General features: G+C 48.7%; 1 protein-coding gene across 1 annotated transcript in view; it reads right to left on the reverse strand.

The window, feature by feature from the left end:
* Positions 1-1,851: 1,851 nt before the first annotated feature.
* fgd1 (FYVE, RhoGEF and PH domain containing 1) overlaps positions 1,852-15,987 on the reverse strand; it is a 29,436-nt gene continuing 15,300 nt past the window's right edge. Inside the window, exons 2-18 of the mRNA XM_041236964.1 lie at positions 10,642-10,839; positions 10,187-10,367; positions 8,772-9,405; positions 8,496-8,585; positions 8,109-8,257; positions 7,576-7,732; positions 7,193-7,331; positions 6,499-6,557; positions 6,241-6,387; positions 6,045-6,137; positions 5,818-5,897; positions 5,140-5,170; positions 4,475-4,573; positions 4,065-4,190; positions 3,649-3,810; positions 3,057-3,203; positions 1,852-2,183 (exon numbers count right to left, since the gene is read on the reverse strand). Of these exons, the coding sequence (XP_041092898.1) occupies positions 1,923-2,183; positions 3,057-3,203; positions 3,649-3,810; positions 4,065-4,190; positions 4,475-4,573; positions 5,140-5,170; positions 5,818-5,897; positions 6,045-6,137; positions 6,241-6,387; positions 6,499-6,557; positions 7,193-7,331; positions 7,576-7,732; positions 8,109-8,257; positions 8,496-8,585; positions 8,772-9,405; positions 10,187-10,367; positions 10,642-10,839 (2,753 nt within the window). The 3' untranslated portion in view covers positions 1,852-1,922. The remainder of the gene's footprint in view (positions 2,184-3,056; positions 3,204-3,648; positions 3,811-4,064; positions 4,191-4,474; positions 4,574-5,139; positions 5,171-5,817; positions 5,898-6,044; positions 6,138-6,240; positions 6,388-6,498; positions 6,558-7,192; positions 7,332-7,575; positions 7,733-8,108; positions 8,258-8,495; positions 8,586-8,771; positions 9,406-10,186; positions 10,368-10,641; positions 10,840-15,987) is intronic.

The raw sequence follows: 15,987 nt of genomic DNA on the forward strand, positions 1-15,987 counted from the left end.
AAGCGTTTTCAAACCAGGAAAGTTTGCATTTTATTTATTATCATAACATTTATTTTTGTATAAACTTGTTTATTTTTGTTTAATTTTTTTGCACAGATTTCATTGGGAGAGCAACATACAATGACTCCTAGTGGCCAGCCACTCATGTAATTAATATTAATAATAATAATAATAATAATAATAATAATAATAATAACATACAGTCTCGACACATGAGAATCTGCCAGTTTGTGATTACACAGAAATAGTTCACATTGCATGAAACACTGTGTCTGGCAAAACAAGCGAACACATAGACCAGGCTGCACAGATACGCCCCCTAGTGTAGCCCCCCCCTCATTACAGCCTGTAGGGTTCACTGTCGTGCAGGTTTGAAAACAAGACAAGCTGTCCTTCCCTCACCTCAGTACTGTAGTAGAAAAGCCAGTGGTGAATCGGCTTTTACATTTTGTAACGGTGTTTGTAGAAGTAAACGCTGGTACTGTTTGTTTTACAAAAATGAATCGTGTCTGTTTTGTGTGCGTGCGTGTATGTCAGTGTCTGTCTCTGTATGTCAGTGCGTGTCTGTGTGTGTGTGTGTGTGCGTCTCTGTATGTCAGTGTTTAGGTGTGTCAGTTACCTGCTCTGGTTATTTTATTTATTGTGTTATGTGTTTGTTTTACTGTACAGACATCACTGAAGTTTGCCAGGATCATAAGCTTAGAAAAGCAAGAAATAAATTATATTTACAAAAGTTTTAAATGCTAGACAGTTTGAAGCTGTTTTTTTTTTTTTTTTGTTTGTTTCATCGGTTCAGTACAGAAATGCAGGGCCCTTACCTTCTATCCTGTTTTGGCTTTTTCCATAACCTGGCCTCTCAGGAATTGAGATGTTATAAAAGTTTCCCACAGTAAAAGCACAGCAAAGTGTGATGAAGCATACAGCCAGGTAAAGCATAGTGAAGCATTGTAAAGCACAGAGAGGTCTGGTAAAGCATAGGGAAGCATTGTAAAGCACAGAGAGGTCTGGTAAAGCATAGGGAAGCATTGTAAAGCACAGAGAGGTCTGGTAAAGCATAGGGAAGCATTGTAAAGCACAGAGAGGTCTGGTAAAGCATAGGGAAGCATTGTAAAGCACAGAGAGGTCTGGTAAAGCATAGGGAAGCATTGTAAAGCACAGAGAGGTCTGGGAAAGCATAGTGAAGCATTGTAAAGCACAGAGAGGTCTGGTAAAGCACAGGGAAGCATTGTAAAGCACAGAGAGGACTGGGAAAGCATAGGGAAGCATTGTAAAGCACAGAGAGGTCTGGTACATTTTATAACACGTCCCCCAGTCTGAATCACAGGGTCACTTTACACTTTATATTGAAGTGTACCATTCAATATTTCCCTATTGTATAAAAACAACAGATAATAAAACACTTTGGCGTCTTAAAAGCAAATTTAAAAATAAAAACGAAAGCATGTAAGAGGCAAACATCTTCAATTTGACAGAATTGAAAACTTGAAATAAAAAAAAAGGTTTTATTTAACATTTTCTTTTAAAAAGTGCAGAAAAAAAATCCCTTTATTTATGATTATTTTATTTTATAAAGCTGGTGGTAAGTGCCTCGATTATTAAAAAAAAAAAATAAAAAAAAAAAAAAAATAAAATATTCGTAGGCATCTGGAAAACCTATAATATAGTCGGTACACCGTTGAAAAGTCATCCGCGTCAGACCGTCGGCAGCCCCATCTACCGTATTAGGTCTAGGGCATGTCGGCTTTCGACAGATCGGAGTTAGACTTACCCCCAGGAACACTTCACCCCTCCCTCTGCTTGGATCTATATTAAAAAAGGAACGCAACATGCTGATCGAAATAATGGAAAAAAAAAAGAAACAACTGATGATGAAATCATGGAATATCTTCAGCTTTTGTCAAATTAAAAAGCCGTTCTGAGATTCACGTGTTCCCATCCGCTGGCCCCGCTCCTTCCTCCTCTGCCTCGGAGATGGAGGCGTGGCCTGTCGGCTCCTCCCCCCTCCCCGCCCTGCTCAGAACCTCCATCCAGCGGCGCTGTAGCCCTTCCCCCTCCGCGCTGAAGTACAGGGTCAGGTGACTCTGGCTGATCTTGAAGGCGGAGCGGCGCTCCAGTTTATCGGAAGCGTCCGGGACCGAGACTTCGAACCCGATCAGAGGAACACTGCGCTGAGCTTTCACATCCTGCAGGGGGAGCGACAGAGAGACAGCACGGTAACAAAACAACAGAGTTAGAAACTCACACTAGCCCTGCTGCTGCTGCAGCTCCCAGTCCTGGGGTTCAGAGCTCCCCTCAATGAAGTCTAGTATTATTAATATTGTAATGATCAGGAGCCAGGAGTTTGAGCAGGGTTAGAAACTCACACTAGCCCTGCTGCTGCTGCTGCACCCAGTCCTGGGGTTCAGAGCTCCCCTCAATGAAGTCTAGTATTATTAATATTGCAATGATCAGGAGGCAGGAGTTTGAGCAGGGTTAGAAACTCACACTAGCCCTGCTGCTGCTGCTGCACCCAGTCCTGGGGTTCAGAGCTCCCCTCAATGAAGTCTAGTATTATTAATATTGCAATGATCAGGAGGCAGGAGTTTGAGCAGGGTTAGAAACTCACACTAGCCCTGCTGCTGCTGCTGCACCCAGTCCTGGGGTTCAGAGCTCCCCTCAATGAAGTCTAGTATTATTAATATTGCAATGATCAGGAGGCAGGAGTTTGAGCAGGGTTAGAAACTCACACTAGCCCTGCTGCTGCTGCACCCAGTCCTGGGGTTCAGAGCTCCCCTCAATGAAGTCTAGTATTATTAATATTGCAATGATCAGGAGCCAGGAGTTTGAGCAGGGTTAGAAACTCACACTAGCCCTGCTGCTGCTGCTGCACCCAGTCCTGGGGTTCAGAGCTCCCCTCAATGAAGTCTAGTATTATTAATATTGCAATGATCAGGAGGCAGGAGTTTGAGCAGGGTTAAAAACTCACACTAGCCCTGCTGCTGCTGCTGCACCCAGTCCTGGGGTTCAGAGCCCCCATCAGTGAAGTCTAGTATTGGGAGAGCGGAGGGAGGACTTACCTGCGGAGCTCCGTAAATGTACAGAACCAGCGGCTCGCTCTCTGGAACCACGAACCACGCTTTCTGCCAGCCCCGCCCTGCCCCCTTCTCCATGAAGTGCATGTAGCTGCAGACCACGCTGTTCTCAGCCACAACTGATGCCTGCTTCTGTACAGAGAGACAGAGAGAGAGTCAGCACATCGCCGGGAAGGAAATAAGACACACCTGAGCTTGTTGCCTAAACACTGGGGGCTGATCAAGCTGGTAGTAAAACCTGGACTGGGTGACACTGCTGTGCAACAGGAGTCTTAATACAATCTCACCCGCAGGACGGAGCACAAGGAGGTGAAGCGACTCACTCAGGGTCCCACACAGCAAGTCAGTGGCAGGGGTGGGATTTGAACCCGTGACCCTTCTGGTGACAAGCCCTGGATTTTAACCATCGGACCACACTGCCTCCTGACATGGCTCCATTCCAAGCACTCGCTTATGGAATCCTTACAAAACAATGTGCATTACTCCTGTAGCTCTCCTATAAGAAAGACTCTCTGTACTTGCAGATATGCTCCATTGGAAAGCTGGTGACTCTTCGGCTCTCCTCCAGCTGTCTCACCTCTAGTATTGAGCGCCGTCTCAGGGGCGGGGCTTGGGCGGGGCAGCCCGGAGTGGGCGGGGCCCCGTGCAGCGCGGTGTAGCAGTCCACGCACACACGGTTCGGGCGATTGTTATCGTACAGCAGCCTGGCGCGGAACTCGGAGCACCTCCCACACACCACCTGGGGAGAGAGAGAGTGAGGGCAAGCGTCAGTCTCACAGCACTGAGTTCTCATTTTCCTCTAACCAGTAACTGCCCTTGTGTGGTAAATCTCTATTTTTTTTTCTTGCGGAAAGAAAACCTCTCACGTACTGATTCATGTCTCTGCGAGTTAATCACAGAGTCGAATATTACTGCTCTAGGGCTTTCCTAAATTCCTTTGCGGTAGCCTCTCCACATCGCCCCCTAGTGTAGCCCCCCCAGTACTGCACTCACATGTCCACAGGCCTTGCAGTGATGCCTCCTCTTGGTAATGGAGTTGAAGGACTCCTGGCACGTCATGCACAGAGTGACCTCCTTCTCGCGAATGGGCGTGGGGGCTCGGCGCCCCAGATCTGTGTTCTAGGGGCGGGGTGGGGGGGGAGAAAGGGAGCAATATATATTTTTAAAAAAGTGAAATCTACGATGTGACGGTCATACATAACAGTTCATTCGATAGTATTAGTGGGATTATTGTTTTAGCTGCATGTGTGCACGAATGATTCATTCAAGTCCCTGTTTGGGCGCCAAATGAATGACTTTCCATTCAGTTCAACGGGGCCGAGACGCCCCTTCTTTAAACGGACACAGGGTCAGCTCCTCCCCCACACCCACCCCCCCGCCTCCCCCGAGGAGGGGCTACTCACTGGCGACGGGGGGGTGTAGTCCTCTTCTCTTAAAGATGTGTTGAGCAGTTTGAAAGTTTCCAGAGTCTGCTCATGCTTTTGAATGGTGGCCTGAATTGCCTAGAGAGAGCGAGAGACAGAGATTCAGGGATGGGAATAAGACTCCTGTTGCACAGCAGTGTGATCCAGTCCAGGTTTTACTATCAGCTTGATCAGCCCCCAGTGTGTCTAGCTAACAAGCTCAGGTGTGTCTTATTATTAAACTCCTAGTGAAAGCAGGACTGGATCACACTGCTGTGCAGCGGGAGTCTGATTATTAAACTCCTAGTGAAAGCAGGACTGGATCACACTGCTGTGCAATTCCCCAGCTTTTATTATTATTATTATTATTATTATTAATTAGTCATTTATCTACGCCAAAGTGACTCACAGAGACTAGGGGGGTGAACTCTGCATCATCAACAGCTGCTGCTGCAGAGTCTCTTCCAATAGGACCTCGTTTGTTTTGCGTCTCGTCCGAAGGACGGAGCACAAGGAGGTTCAGTGACTTGCTCAGGGTCTCACACACACACACAGTGACTGAGCCGGGATTTGAACCTTCTGGTATCGAGCCCCTTTCTCTAACCACTGGACCAGCGAGCCTCCTTTTGAAATAAACTGTTTGATCTGCTGTTGAATCCTCTTACCTCAACCCAGTCTTTCTTCTCCTCTTCAGTCCTGCAACAGTAAACAAGTGAGTCAGTAACACAACCACAGAAAACACAGCCTCCACACACCCCCAGAATCTGACACTCAAGAACTCGTGATAAAGAACGTCCCGACCAAGTTTCATCGAGCTTTATGAGATTATTATTTATTTATTCAGCAGACGCCTTTATCCAAGGTGACTTATATACGATTACAGCAAGTAAAAATAATACTACTGCTAGAGTACACTACGAACTAGGATACCGTGTATAATAACAACACTGCTAGAATCCAATATGAACTAGGATGCCGTGTATAATAGTAACACTGCTAGAATCCAATATGAACTAGGATACCGTGTATAATAATAACACTGCTAGAATCCAATATGAACTAGGATGCCGTGTATAATAATAACACTGCTAGAATCCAATATGAACTAGGATGCCGTGTATAATAATAACACTGCTAGAATCCAATATGAACTAGGATGCCGTGTATAATAATAACACTGCTAGAATCCAATATGAACTAGGATGCCGTGTATAATAATAACACTGCTAGAATCCAATATGAACTAGGATTTTAATAAATTCTGTTACCTCCTGTTAGCACCTGCAACGTTACTCCAGCCCTGTTAGAGATCTCTCCGAGATCCTGGAATAGAAATCTCATACCTGGACTGTAGCTCCAGGGATCTCTGCTTCCCGGAAACCAGGAACGTCCGGGACATGTTAAGACTGCTTGTCTCTTTCAACTGGGAACAAAATGGCAAGAAAGGATTGGAACAAAACTGCATCTTCTAACCCTAACATTAAGTTAGCTGTGCATGAACCTGGGTCCCTCTTTCTACACCAACACCCCAAAAATGACATTTGACGCGACGGACAGCATAGTGACCCACCTCCATCCCGTCCACGTCGATCCTCGCTCGGACGCTGAACTTCTGCCCGATCAAGCGCAGCTTGGGAACGCAGTACAGCAGCCTGTCGTTGAACTGCAGAGACACAGCGAGAAGACCTGTTATCCCCCAGGGAACACAGAGAGACAATTCCGCAGGAACAGCCCGTCTCCCTGCCTGGTGACCCTAACTCTCTCACCAGGATTAGGTATCTGTCCTGCGTGGTTCCGTTCTTGGCTGACAGCTTCAGGATGTGCCCTTCTTTAATGAGCTCATTCGTGGGGTTCACAATGTCCTCCTCCCCCCCTAACAGCTCGTAGACTTTCAACAGCTTGTGCATTCGCTCCTGAAACAGGCAGAGGGACAGAGACCTGAGCTTGTTACCTAGACACACCGCGGCTTCACTGGGAGCTCAACAGGCTGTTGTTTAAGAGCCGTGGCTGGATCTGGGACTCACCATTTTGCGAATGGCAGCGTTCGAGTGCTCTGCAGCCGTGGCTATGAGTTCTAGCGACTCTGCAGGGAGGGGAGGGGAAAGCAAATATCAGCCAACAATAATGAGAATAACAATAATCATAACAAGGGTCAGGTTCTGGCAATGTGGAGTGCTGGGGTCAGGGAGAGGTTGCAGGGTCAGTTCCTGTGTGTGTGGGGTGCAGGGGTCAGGTCACGGTGGTTCTGTGTGTGTGGGGTGCAGGGGTCAGGTCACGGTGGTTCTGTGTGTGTGGGGTGCAGGGGTCAGGTCACGGTGGTTCTGTGTGTGTGGGGTGCAGGGGTCAGGTCACGGTGGTTCTGTGTGTGTGGGGTGCAGGGGTCAGGTCACGGTGGTTCTGTGTGTGTGGGGTGCAGGGGTCAGGTCACGGTGGTTCTGTGTGTGTGGGGTGCAGGGGTCAGGTCACGGTGGTTCTGTGTGTGTGGGGTGCAGGGGTCAGGTCACGGTGGTTCTGTGTGTGTGGGGTGCAGGGGTCAGGTCACGGTGGTTCTGTGTGTGTGGGGTGCAGGGGTCAGGTCACGGTGGTTCAGTGTGTGTGGGGTGCAGGGGTCAGGTCACGGTGGTTCTGTGTGTGTGGGGTGCAGGGGTCAGGTCACGGTGGTTCTGTGTGTGTGGGGTGCAGGGGTCCGCTCTCGGGAGTGCGTGTCTCCCCTCTTACTCTCGGCGTCCTTGCTGTCGGAGGCATCGGGGGGCAGCTTGTTCAGGTAGTCTGTGAGCAGAAGCTCGTAGCGCGGGATCCTCTGCACCGGCTCTAGCATATGGTGCTGCAGGGTCAGGTTCCCACACACCTCCTGCTTCTGCAGGGACACAGGAGAGGGGAGCGGCAACCAGCGTGAGAGAAGAGGACCAGCAATAACCACGAGACACACACGCACTGTCACAGGAAGACCCTCGACAACCAGGGTACACCAACACTTATAACACTGTCCCCTAGTAAAAGCACAGCACAGAGAGGTCCTGTAAAACATAGGGAAGCATTGTAAAGCACAGAGAGGTCTGGTAAAGCATAGGGAAGCAAGACTCCCTTCCCGTGTCTCTCACCTGGATCTCGTGGACGATCCCTTTGAACTGCGCTGACCGGTCCATCCAGGAGTTGACCAGCTCCATGGCGCGGTCAAAATTCTTCACATACTCCCCATACATCTTCAGAAAGGGGGCCAGCTTCTGCAGGATGTCCCCGATCCTCGGGTTCGAGTCCCTAACAGAGAGAGGAGGAGGAGAGGAGGGGAATGAACCCTCACGTTAGTCAGAGGCGATTTCATATTCAGATATCTGTTCCAGATTGAGGGTTCGAATGTTCGTTTCAATGTAAAAAAGTGGCAGAGGGGTGGAAAGATTTTCAACAATAGTGGAGAGGATTCGAATGGTGAGAAAACCAAACCCAGCCCTAGCCCTAACCCTCATCCTAACCCCAGCCCTAAACCTAACCCTCGCCCTCGCCCTCGCCCTTTTTCTAAGTGTCTCAAAGTGGTGTGCAATTCAATATGTTAAGGTCACATTATTATACAAGTTGATTCTATCGGGTGGCGATGCAAAACTTCTGGCCCGGGTCTGGCCCGGGTCGCTAGACTCACCACTCCTGCATGCGTTTCTCGAGCTCAGGCAGCAGGAACTGCTGATGGAAGCAATAGATGGAGCAGATGTTGGAGAAGATCCCGAGGACAACCTCCGAGGGGAAAGAACCACGAGAGTGAGACTCCTCCAGGAGCTGGGCACAAAACACCTGAGAGAGGAGGAGAGAGGAGAGGGGAGGAGAGAGGAGAGGGGAGGAGAGAGGGGAGGAGGGGAGAGAGAGAGAAGAGAGGAGATAGAAGGGAGAAGAGAGGAGGAGATGAGGGGAGAGGAGAGAGAGAGAGAGAGTCAGCTGTCCTGAAAAGCACTACAGATAATCCTCCTGTTACCCAAGGTGCATTCCCACACAGAGGGACGTGGCCACTTTATTAGGAACCTGGTGCTTTTACCTGGTCCAGGAGGTGCAGTCTGGATACATAGGCCTGCTCCGTGTGCAGGAGCTCACTCGCAATGTTGAACACTTTCTGCTGTGCCAAGAACTGAGTGGAGAACAAATACAACCGCAGTCAGAGAGATACACTGTGACACTGCACACTGTTACACTGCTAGGGTTGGATTCAGAAACTTCATAAATTCAACAGCAATCGTTTTGGCTAAACACTGTCTGAAAACGCTTGTCACTGCATTCAAGGTCCTTTCAGCGTGTGTTTTTTTTTTGTCTTTACCTCTGAAGAATCCTGCCTCACAGTTTTGGGGTATACAGTCTGCAGTTGAGTCGGGGTCTCGCTGCTTTCCTCATCTCCGCTCCCTTCCCCCAGGTCACTATCCCCCTCCCAGTCCCCGCCTCCTTCCTCTCTGTGGGCGTGGCTAATCGGGCGTGAGGGGTGTGGCCTCTCCCTCTCCCCCGCCCCCCTCTCCTCCTCTCCCGCGAAGCAGAGGTCCTCGCTGTGTGACGGCGAGCTGATGCTGTCGATCCCGCTGTCCCGATTGGCCACTTTGCCATCGCGCAGGCCCGAAGGGGGAGGGGCCAGCCGCTCGGAGCAGCAACTCGACTGGTCGGCCAGCGGGTCCCTCATTTCAAGGGAGTCCAGGAGCCTATCGGACGGGGCATAGCCCGATTCAGAGGACCGGCGTCTGTCCGACGGCCGGCAGGGTTCCTCCTCCCTGGCCAGGCTAGGGCTCATTTCCCCTTCACCCATCTCTCTCCCGTTTTCTCCTTTTCCCTCTCCTCCTTCTTCTGCCCCCTGTTTTTCCGTCCGGTCCCCGACGGGGGTTGAGTTCAGGTTCAGTTCTGATTCCGAGACTCTAGTCGGGCACAGCGAGATACCGCTAGTGTCAGGTACAAGAATAATCTGCTCCCTGGGAGAGGAGAGAGAGGGAGGGGGAGAGAATTTGCTAACATACATTACAGGGGATCGATAGCAGAGCTGTCAGACAGTCTCTTGAGGGCTATCTAATAAATCAGCGCTAAGTGTCAGACACTTCAAAGAGTAAATTTCAACAGCACTTAAATGTAAAACGTTTTGATTTAAGTCTCGTTCGATGTCTTACTAAAAGCCTTTGTCAACGTCTGTTGAAATGTTTGTCATTGCATTTATTAAACACAGGTACAGGGCAGCTGCAACGGGGCGAGGCTGGTAGAATGGGACCACAGCGTGCTAACTATACCCTCAGTGATCTTCAACAGCAATGCAGACAGACTGCAATGCAACAATGGTTCTGTGTTACTCAGCGCACAGCTCTGGGCAAAAAAAAAAAGTATTTGCAATCGTCAAGAATTTTAAGATTGAGACATAATAAAAAATTAAAAATAAAAAGCAAATGGTTCTGTGTATCACCTCCGCGCCAGCTCTGGGCAACACAAATTTTTTGCAATAAGACTTTTAGAGACTTCATAAAAATTTAAAAAATTTCAACAACAGGATATCTCCTATTTCTTGTAAGTACAGTTAATGTCATGATTTGTAAGTCTTGTTTGTACAGTATAAGTCACATTTCAACGCAGTGGATATCGTCGACATGATTCAGCACAGCGGGGGTTGATGTGGTTTACGTTACGTTCGACTTTATGAAGCAAACTTAGTTCATTCTACACAGAGGGTGATGTGGTTTAGCTCCAGTCTGAAGATCGTGTTCTCACCTCTCGAACTTCTCGATGAGCGACAGCACGCAGGAAGGAGTGACGCCCCCTTCGTTTCGAGGGAGGGTTCCCCGGTCTCCCCGAGGGTCCGCAGGCAGGGGGCGGGACGGAGGCGGGGGGATATGCTGCCCCTCCCCTCTCGGGCGATGCCCCCTCTGCAGGTGGGGGGGCTTCGGGGGAACTGCGGGGGTCAAACACAAACAGCCACCAATCAGAGAGCAGGGCAAACCAATCACAGGAGAGCTTAGAGGCACAGGGGACCAATCGGAAAGTAATGATTAATAAATAAACCATCATACTGAATGTTAAGAATGCATAAGAACACACTCAATGCATTTCACTGACAGTGCAATAATGGTTCTGTATTATATTGACAGGCAATGGCAGCACAAGTATAGGGCAGATACAAAGAGTAGAAGGTTCAAAGAACAGGAGTCCCTTCAATTCTCACCCACCGTGAGGTTTGGGTCCCACCGTGTGGGGTCTCTGTTTGGGGGGCGCGGGGGGGTTGTGCTCGCTCGTGCCGTTGCAGTCTTGGGGGATCAGGGGCCCCGGGTCCGAGCAGAGCCGGTGGGGGGTCTGCCTGCCCCCCAGACAGGAGCCGGGTTCGAGGGAGAGAGACTTGGAGAGGAGACGAGGGCTGGATGAGGACCCTGGAGAGACAGAGAGAGCAGAGCGTTAGAGGAGGAGACTCTATTGATCTCTATTGATCATTACCATCTGGTTAACACAGAGACACACACAGCAAGCCTATCCAATCCGACATCTCTTGGAATCACAGAACAGAGCTGGATTATACAGTCACCCAGCGTCTTCAACAGAAACGCTAAAAGAAACTGAATCAATTCAAAACGGCAAACGTTTCCCCTCTGTCTCACTTTTTGAGTTTAACCCTAATTAGAATTGTAATTACTGCCAGCATAATTGCAGCAAACAATTATATACAAAAAAAAAAAAAAAAAAAAAAAGGCCAGCTCTGATTTCCAGCTTCCACAATGATCAATCAGTCCAGCTGTCTCTTATGCATGTTCTTACTTTGCAGCTGTGATAGTTAGCAGATGGCCCTTGTGCTGGGCTAGCTGTCAATAAAGCAGGCTGTACATCTAAGGCTGAGGAATGCTGCAGCCCTGGTTATGTCATTCCTGACAGAATGTGCGGAGGGTTAGGGTAAGGGACCGTGCAGCCAGCAGCTGGGCTCCAGGGACCGTCAGACAATTCCCATCTCATCTCAATAACGTAGCCCCTACAATGCATACTTTTTTTTCGTTTTTTTCGTTTTTAATTTAGTAGTTGGCAATTGTTTTTTATTATCCCCCCCCCCCCCCTTAGTGTTAATATTAAATTCGTAGCAGAGTGGCGATGGCGCGACGCGACAGTCGGGGGGGGTGGGGGGGGTGGGGGGGGGGGGCCACGTGGGGGGGTCTTGGCTTCGCACACGGTGGTCCCGGCTGGCGAAGGAATGGAGACGTCTGAGCGCCACGTACGGTCGGGTCTCGATGGCGAAACTCCTGTTTCGTCGGGACCAGGCGAATGTCCGTCCGCGGGACGGTACCGGTGTCCGGGGTCGCTGGTGCACGGCGAGCCGAGGACACCCTGGCCAGCCTAAGGATGGGAATAAGAACCAGTGTGATCCAGTCCAGGTTTCACTAGCAGCTTGATCAGCCCCCAGTGTGTCTAGCTAACAAGCTCAGGTGTGTCTTATTATTAAACTCCTAGTGAAAGCAGGACTGGATCACGCTGCTGTGCAGCGGGAGTCTGATTATTAAACTCCTAGTGAAAGCAGGACTGGATCACACTGCTGTGCAGCGGGAGTCTGATTATTAAACTCCTAGTGAAAGCAGGACTGGATCACACCGCTGTGCAGCGGGAGTCTGATTATTAAACTCCTAGTGAAAGCAGGACTGGATCACACCGCTGTGCAGCGGGAGTCTGATTATTAAACTCCTAGTGAAAGCAGGACTGGATCACACTGCTGTGCAGCGGGAGTCTGATTATTAAACTCCTAGTGAAAGCAGGACTGGGTCACACTGCTGTTCAGCGGGAGTCTGATTATTAATCTCCTTGTGGAAGGCTGTGCAGCGGGAGTTTGATTAGGCCTAGCTCAGTGTGTTGATTATTAACCTCCTTGACCTAGGAGCTCAGTGGTTAGAGTGCTGGGCTGCAGTGTGGAAGGCAGTGGGTTTGAGGAGCTCAGTGGTTAGATAAAGAAAGCGCTGGGCTGCAGTGTGGAAGGCAGTGGGTTTGAGTAGCTCAGTGGTTAGAGTGCTGGGCTGCAGTGTGGAAGGCAGTGGGTTTGAGTAGCTCAGTGGTTAGAGCGCTGGGCTGCAGTGTGGAAGGCAGTGGGTTTGAGTAGCTCAGTGGTTAGAGCGCTGGGCTGCAGTGTGGAAGGCAGTGGGTTTGAGGAGCTCAGTGGTTAGAGCGCTGGGCTGCAGTGTGGAAGGCAGTGGGTTTGAGTAGCTCAGTGGTTAGAGAAAGCGCTGGGCTGCAGTGTGGAAGGCAGTGGGTTTGAGTAGCTCAGTGGTTAGAGAAAGCGCTGGGCTGCAGTGTGGAAGGCAGTGGGTTTGAGGAGCTCAGTGGTTAGAGCGCTGGGCTGCAGTGTGGAAGGCAGTGGGTTTGAGGAGCTCAGTGGTTAGAGCGCTGGGCTGCAGTGTGGAAGGCAGTGGGTTTGAGGAGCTCAGTGGTTAGAGCGCTGGGCTGCAGTGTGGAAGGCAGTGGGTTTGAGGAGCTCAGTGGTTAGAGCGCTGGGCTGCAGTGTGGAAGGCAGTGGGTTTGAGGAGCTCAGTGGTTAGAGTGCTGGGCTGCAGTGTGGAAGGCAGTGGGTTTGAGGAGCTCAGTGTGGCAGCTTCAAAACTGCTGAGGAGGCATTTGCTCATTTCCTCCTTTGAAGCACAGAAAAGGAAAAAAAAAAAGGCAACATGTGTGCAGTTTTTTTTTTTTTTTTTTAATTTGAGGAATCCGTTAAAGGAGCGACGGCAGCTCTCCCTGCAAGCAGGGCCAGCGGCTGGGTGCCGTTGCCCTTTTAAGAGCGCGGCGGTCCCCGCCTGGCCTAATTAGTTCCACATGATGAGCCATTATTCCTGTTTTTTTTTTTGCTTTGTTTTAAATTAATTCCACGTGTTGACTGGATCCAGCCAGGCTAAAAGAGCAATCTGTTTTGCTCAGGGTTCGGAAGGTCTGAGATATTCCACTGAGTACTGGTGTCACGCAGGAAGGATTCCTGTTGAGGAAGGCTGTTCACAGCACTGGAGTTTATATCAGGGTTACACCCCCGATCGCTGTCATACAAACAACAGACAAATTCAACGTATTAACAAGACCCTACACAAGCAGAGGCGGTCTTTCCTAAGCCAAAAACAATATACTGAAGCAAACAGACATTATTACTAATATTATTATTATGAAATTAGTCATTTAGCAGACACTGAATGCTACTTGAATGTTTCCCCACAGTCAAAGCACAGCAAAGTGTAATAAAGCACAGAGAGGTCTGGTAAAGCACAGGGAAGCATTGTAAAGCACAGAGAGGTCTGGTAAAGCACAGGGAAGCATTGTAAAGCACAGAGAGGTCTGGTAAAGCATAGGGAAGCATTGTAAAGCACAGAGAGGTCTGGTAAAGCATAGGGAAGCATTGTAAAGCACAGAGAGGTCTGGTACAGCATAGGGAAGCATTGTAAAGCACAGAGAGGTCTGGTAAAGCATAGGGAAGCATTGTAAAGCACAGAGAGGTCTGGTAAAGCATAGGGAAGCATTGTAAAGCACAGAGAGGTCTGGTAAAGCATAGGGAAGCATTGTAAAGCACAGAGAGGTCTGGTAAAGCATAGGGAAGCATTGTAAAGCACAGAGAGGTCTGGTAAAGCATAGGGAAGCATTGTAAAGCACAGAGAGGTCTGGTAAAGCATAGGGAAGCATTGTAAAGCACAGAGAGGTCTGGTAAAGCACAGGGAAGCATTGTAAAGCACAGAGAGGTATGGTAAAGCATAGGGAAGCATTGTAAAGCACAGAGAGGTCTGGTAAAGCATAGGGAAGCATTGTAAAGCACAGAGAGGTCTGGTACAGCATAGGGAAGCATTGTAAAGCACAGAGAGGTCTGGTAAAGCATAGGGAAGCATTGTAAAGCCCGGAGAGGTCTGGTAAAGCATAGGGAAGCATTGTAAAGCACAGAGAGGTCTGGTAAAGCATAGGGAAGCATTGTAAAGCACAGAGAGGTCTGGTAAAGCATAGGGAAGCATTGTAAAGCACAGAGAGGTCTGGTAAAGCATAGGGAAGCATTGTAAAGCCCAGAGAGGTCTGGTAAAGCACAGAGAAGCATTGTAAAGCACAGAGAGGTCTGGTAAAGCATAGGGAAGCATTGTAAAGCCCGGAGAGGTCTGGTAAAGCATAGGGAAGCATTGTAAAGCACAGAGAGGTCTGGTAAAGCATAGGGAAGCATTGTAAAGCACAGAGAGGTACAGCACATTGATAAACATGACACACTGTGGTAAATGCAGTATATCGATACTAGATTATCGCTGAAACGCTTGTCATTGAATGTATTTCTTTCAGTGTTTCTAAATTCAGTGTTGTTGACTGTTTAAAAGTCTGGCCAGGTCACAGACTGCTGGGTTGCACCAATGCTTTTTTGGAACTGTTAAAATAAAACAAGGATGAAAGCACTGTGGCTCCAGGCTCCGAACCACCCTGGACTAAAAATAGAGGCTCCGCTCGGCAGAGCCCCAAAACAACCAGGAGGCTTCGACTCGAGACAACGCGTTAAAACAAAAACAGAGAGGAACTGAAAACTGCCCAAAACACACAACAAGCTTCACAGCTTATAAACAACTACTGTAAACCCAGTTCAATTCAGTGCTTTCCAATCCAATCCAATCCAATTCAATTCAATTCATTCTGCAGGAACTGCGCAAGAAAACCTCCCTGACTGTCGCCAGAACAACACTGATAAAAAGTTTCCCACAGTAAAAGCACAGCAAAGTATAATGAAGCATAAAGCATGGAAAAGCATAGGGAAGCATTGTAAAGCACAGAGAGGTCTGGTAAAGCATAGGGAAGCATTGTAAAGCACAGAGAGGTCTGGTAAAGCATAGGGAAGCATTGTAAAGCACAGAGAGGTCTGGTAAAGCATAGGGAAGCATTGTAAAGCACAGAGAGGTCTGGTAACGCATAGGGAAGCATTGTAAAGCACAGAGAGGTCTGGTAAAGCACAGAGAAGCATTGTAAAGCCATTGCAAATTCTGAAAATATCTAAAAAACTAAACACTGAAAATAGGGAACACTAGTTAGAGTACATTAGACAGACAGACAAACAGGCAGACAGACAGACAGACAGACAAACAGACAGACAGACACACACAGGCAGTGTGTAATGGAAACTGCTACTGTTCAGTTCAGAAAGTCTTGCTGGATTGGAACCAGATGCATTTCTGAAGCATTTCGAAACGCACCTGCTCCCCCACCCAGACACCAGCCACATGGTGTCATTCAGTGCCTTCATCAGTGTGTATGAGAAAAAGTAGAAGAAACCAAGTCAAGCAGACCAGCGTCTGGGCTCTAGTGCCTTCATCAGTGTTATTGAAGTAGAAGAAACCAAGTCAAGCAGACCAGCGTCTGGGCTCTAGTGCCTTCATCAGTGTTATTGAAGTAGAAGAAACCAAGTCAAGCAGACCAGCGTTTGGAATCTAGTGTTATTACTATTATTATTATTATTGTATTTGCCAGACTCCTTTATCCCAGGCGACTCACGCAGGTGTTACAGGGCAGCGCAGACAGGGTTACAATGCAAGCTTCGTATTTAAACACAGTGTTGT

Source organism: Polyodon spathula, chromosome 43 (genome assembly GCF_017654505.1).
Source record: "Polyodon spathula isolate WHYD16114869_AA chromosome 43, ASM1765450v1, whole genome shotgun sequence".
In the NCBI taxonomy this organism is placed as follows: domain Eukaryota; kingdom Metazoa; phylum Chordata; class Actinopteri; order Acipenseriformes; family Polyodontidae; genus Polyodon; species Polyodon spathula.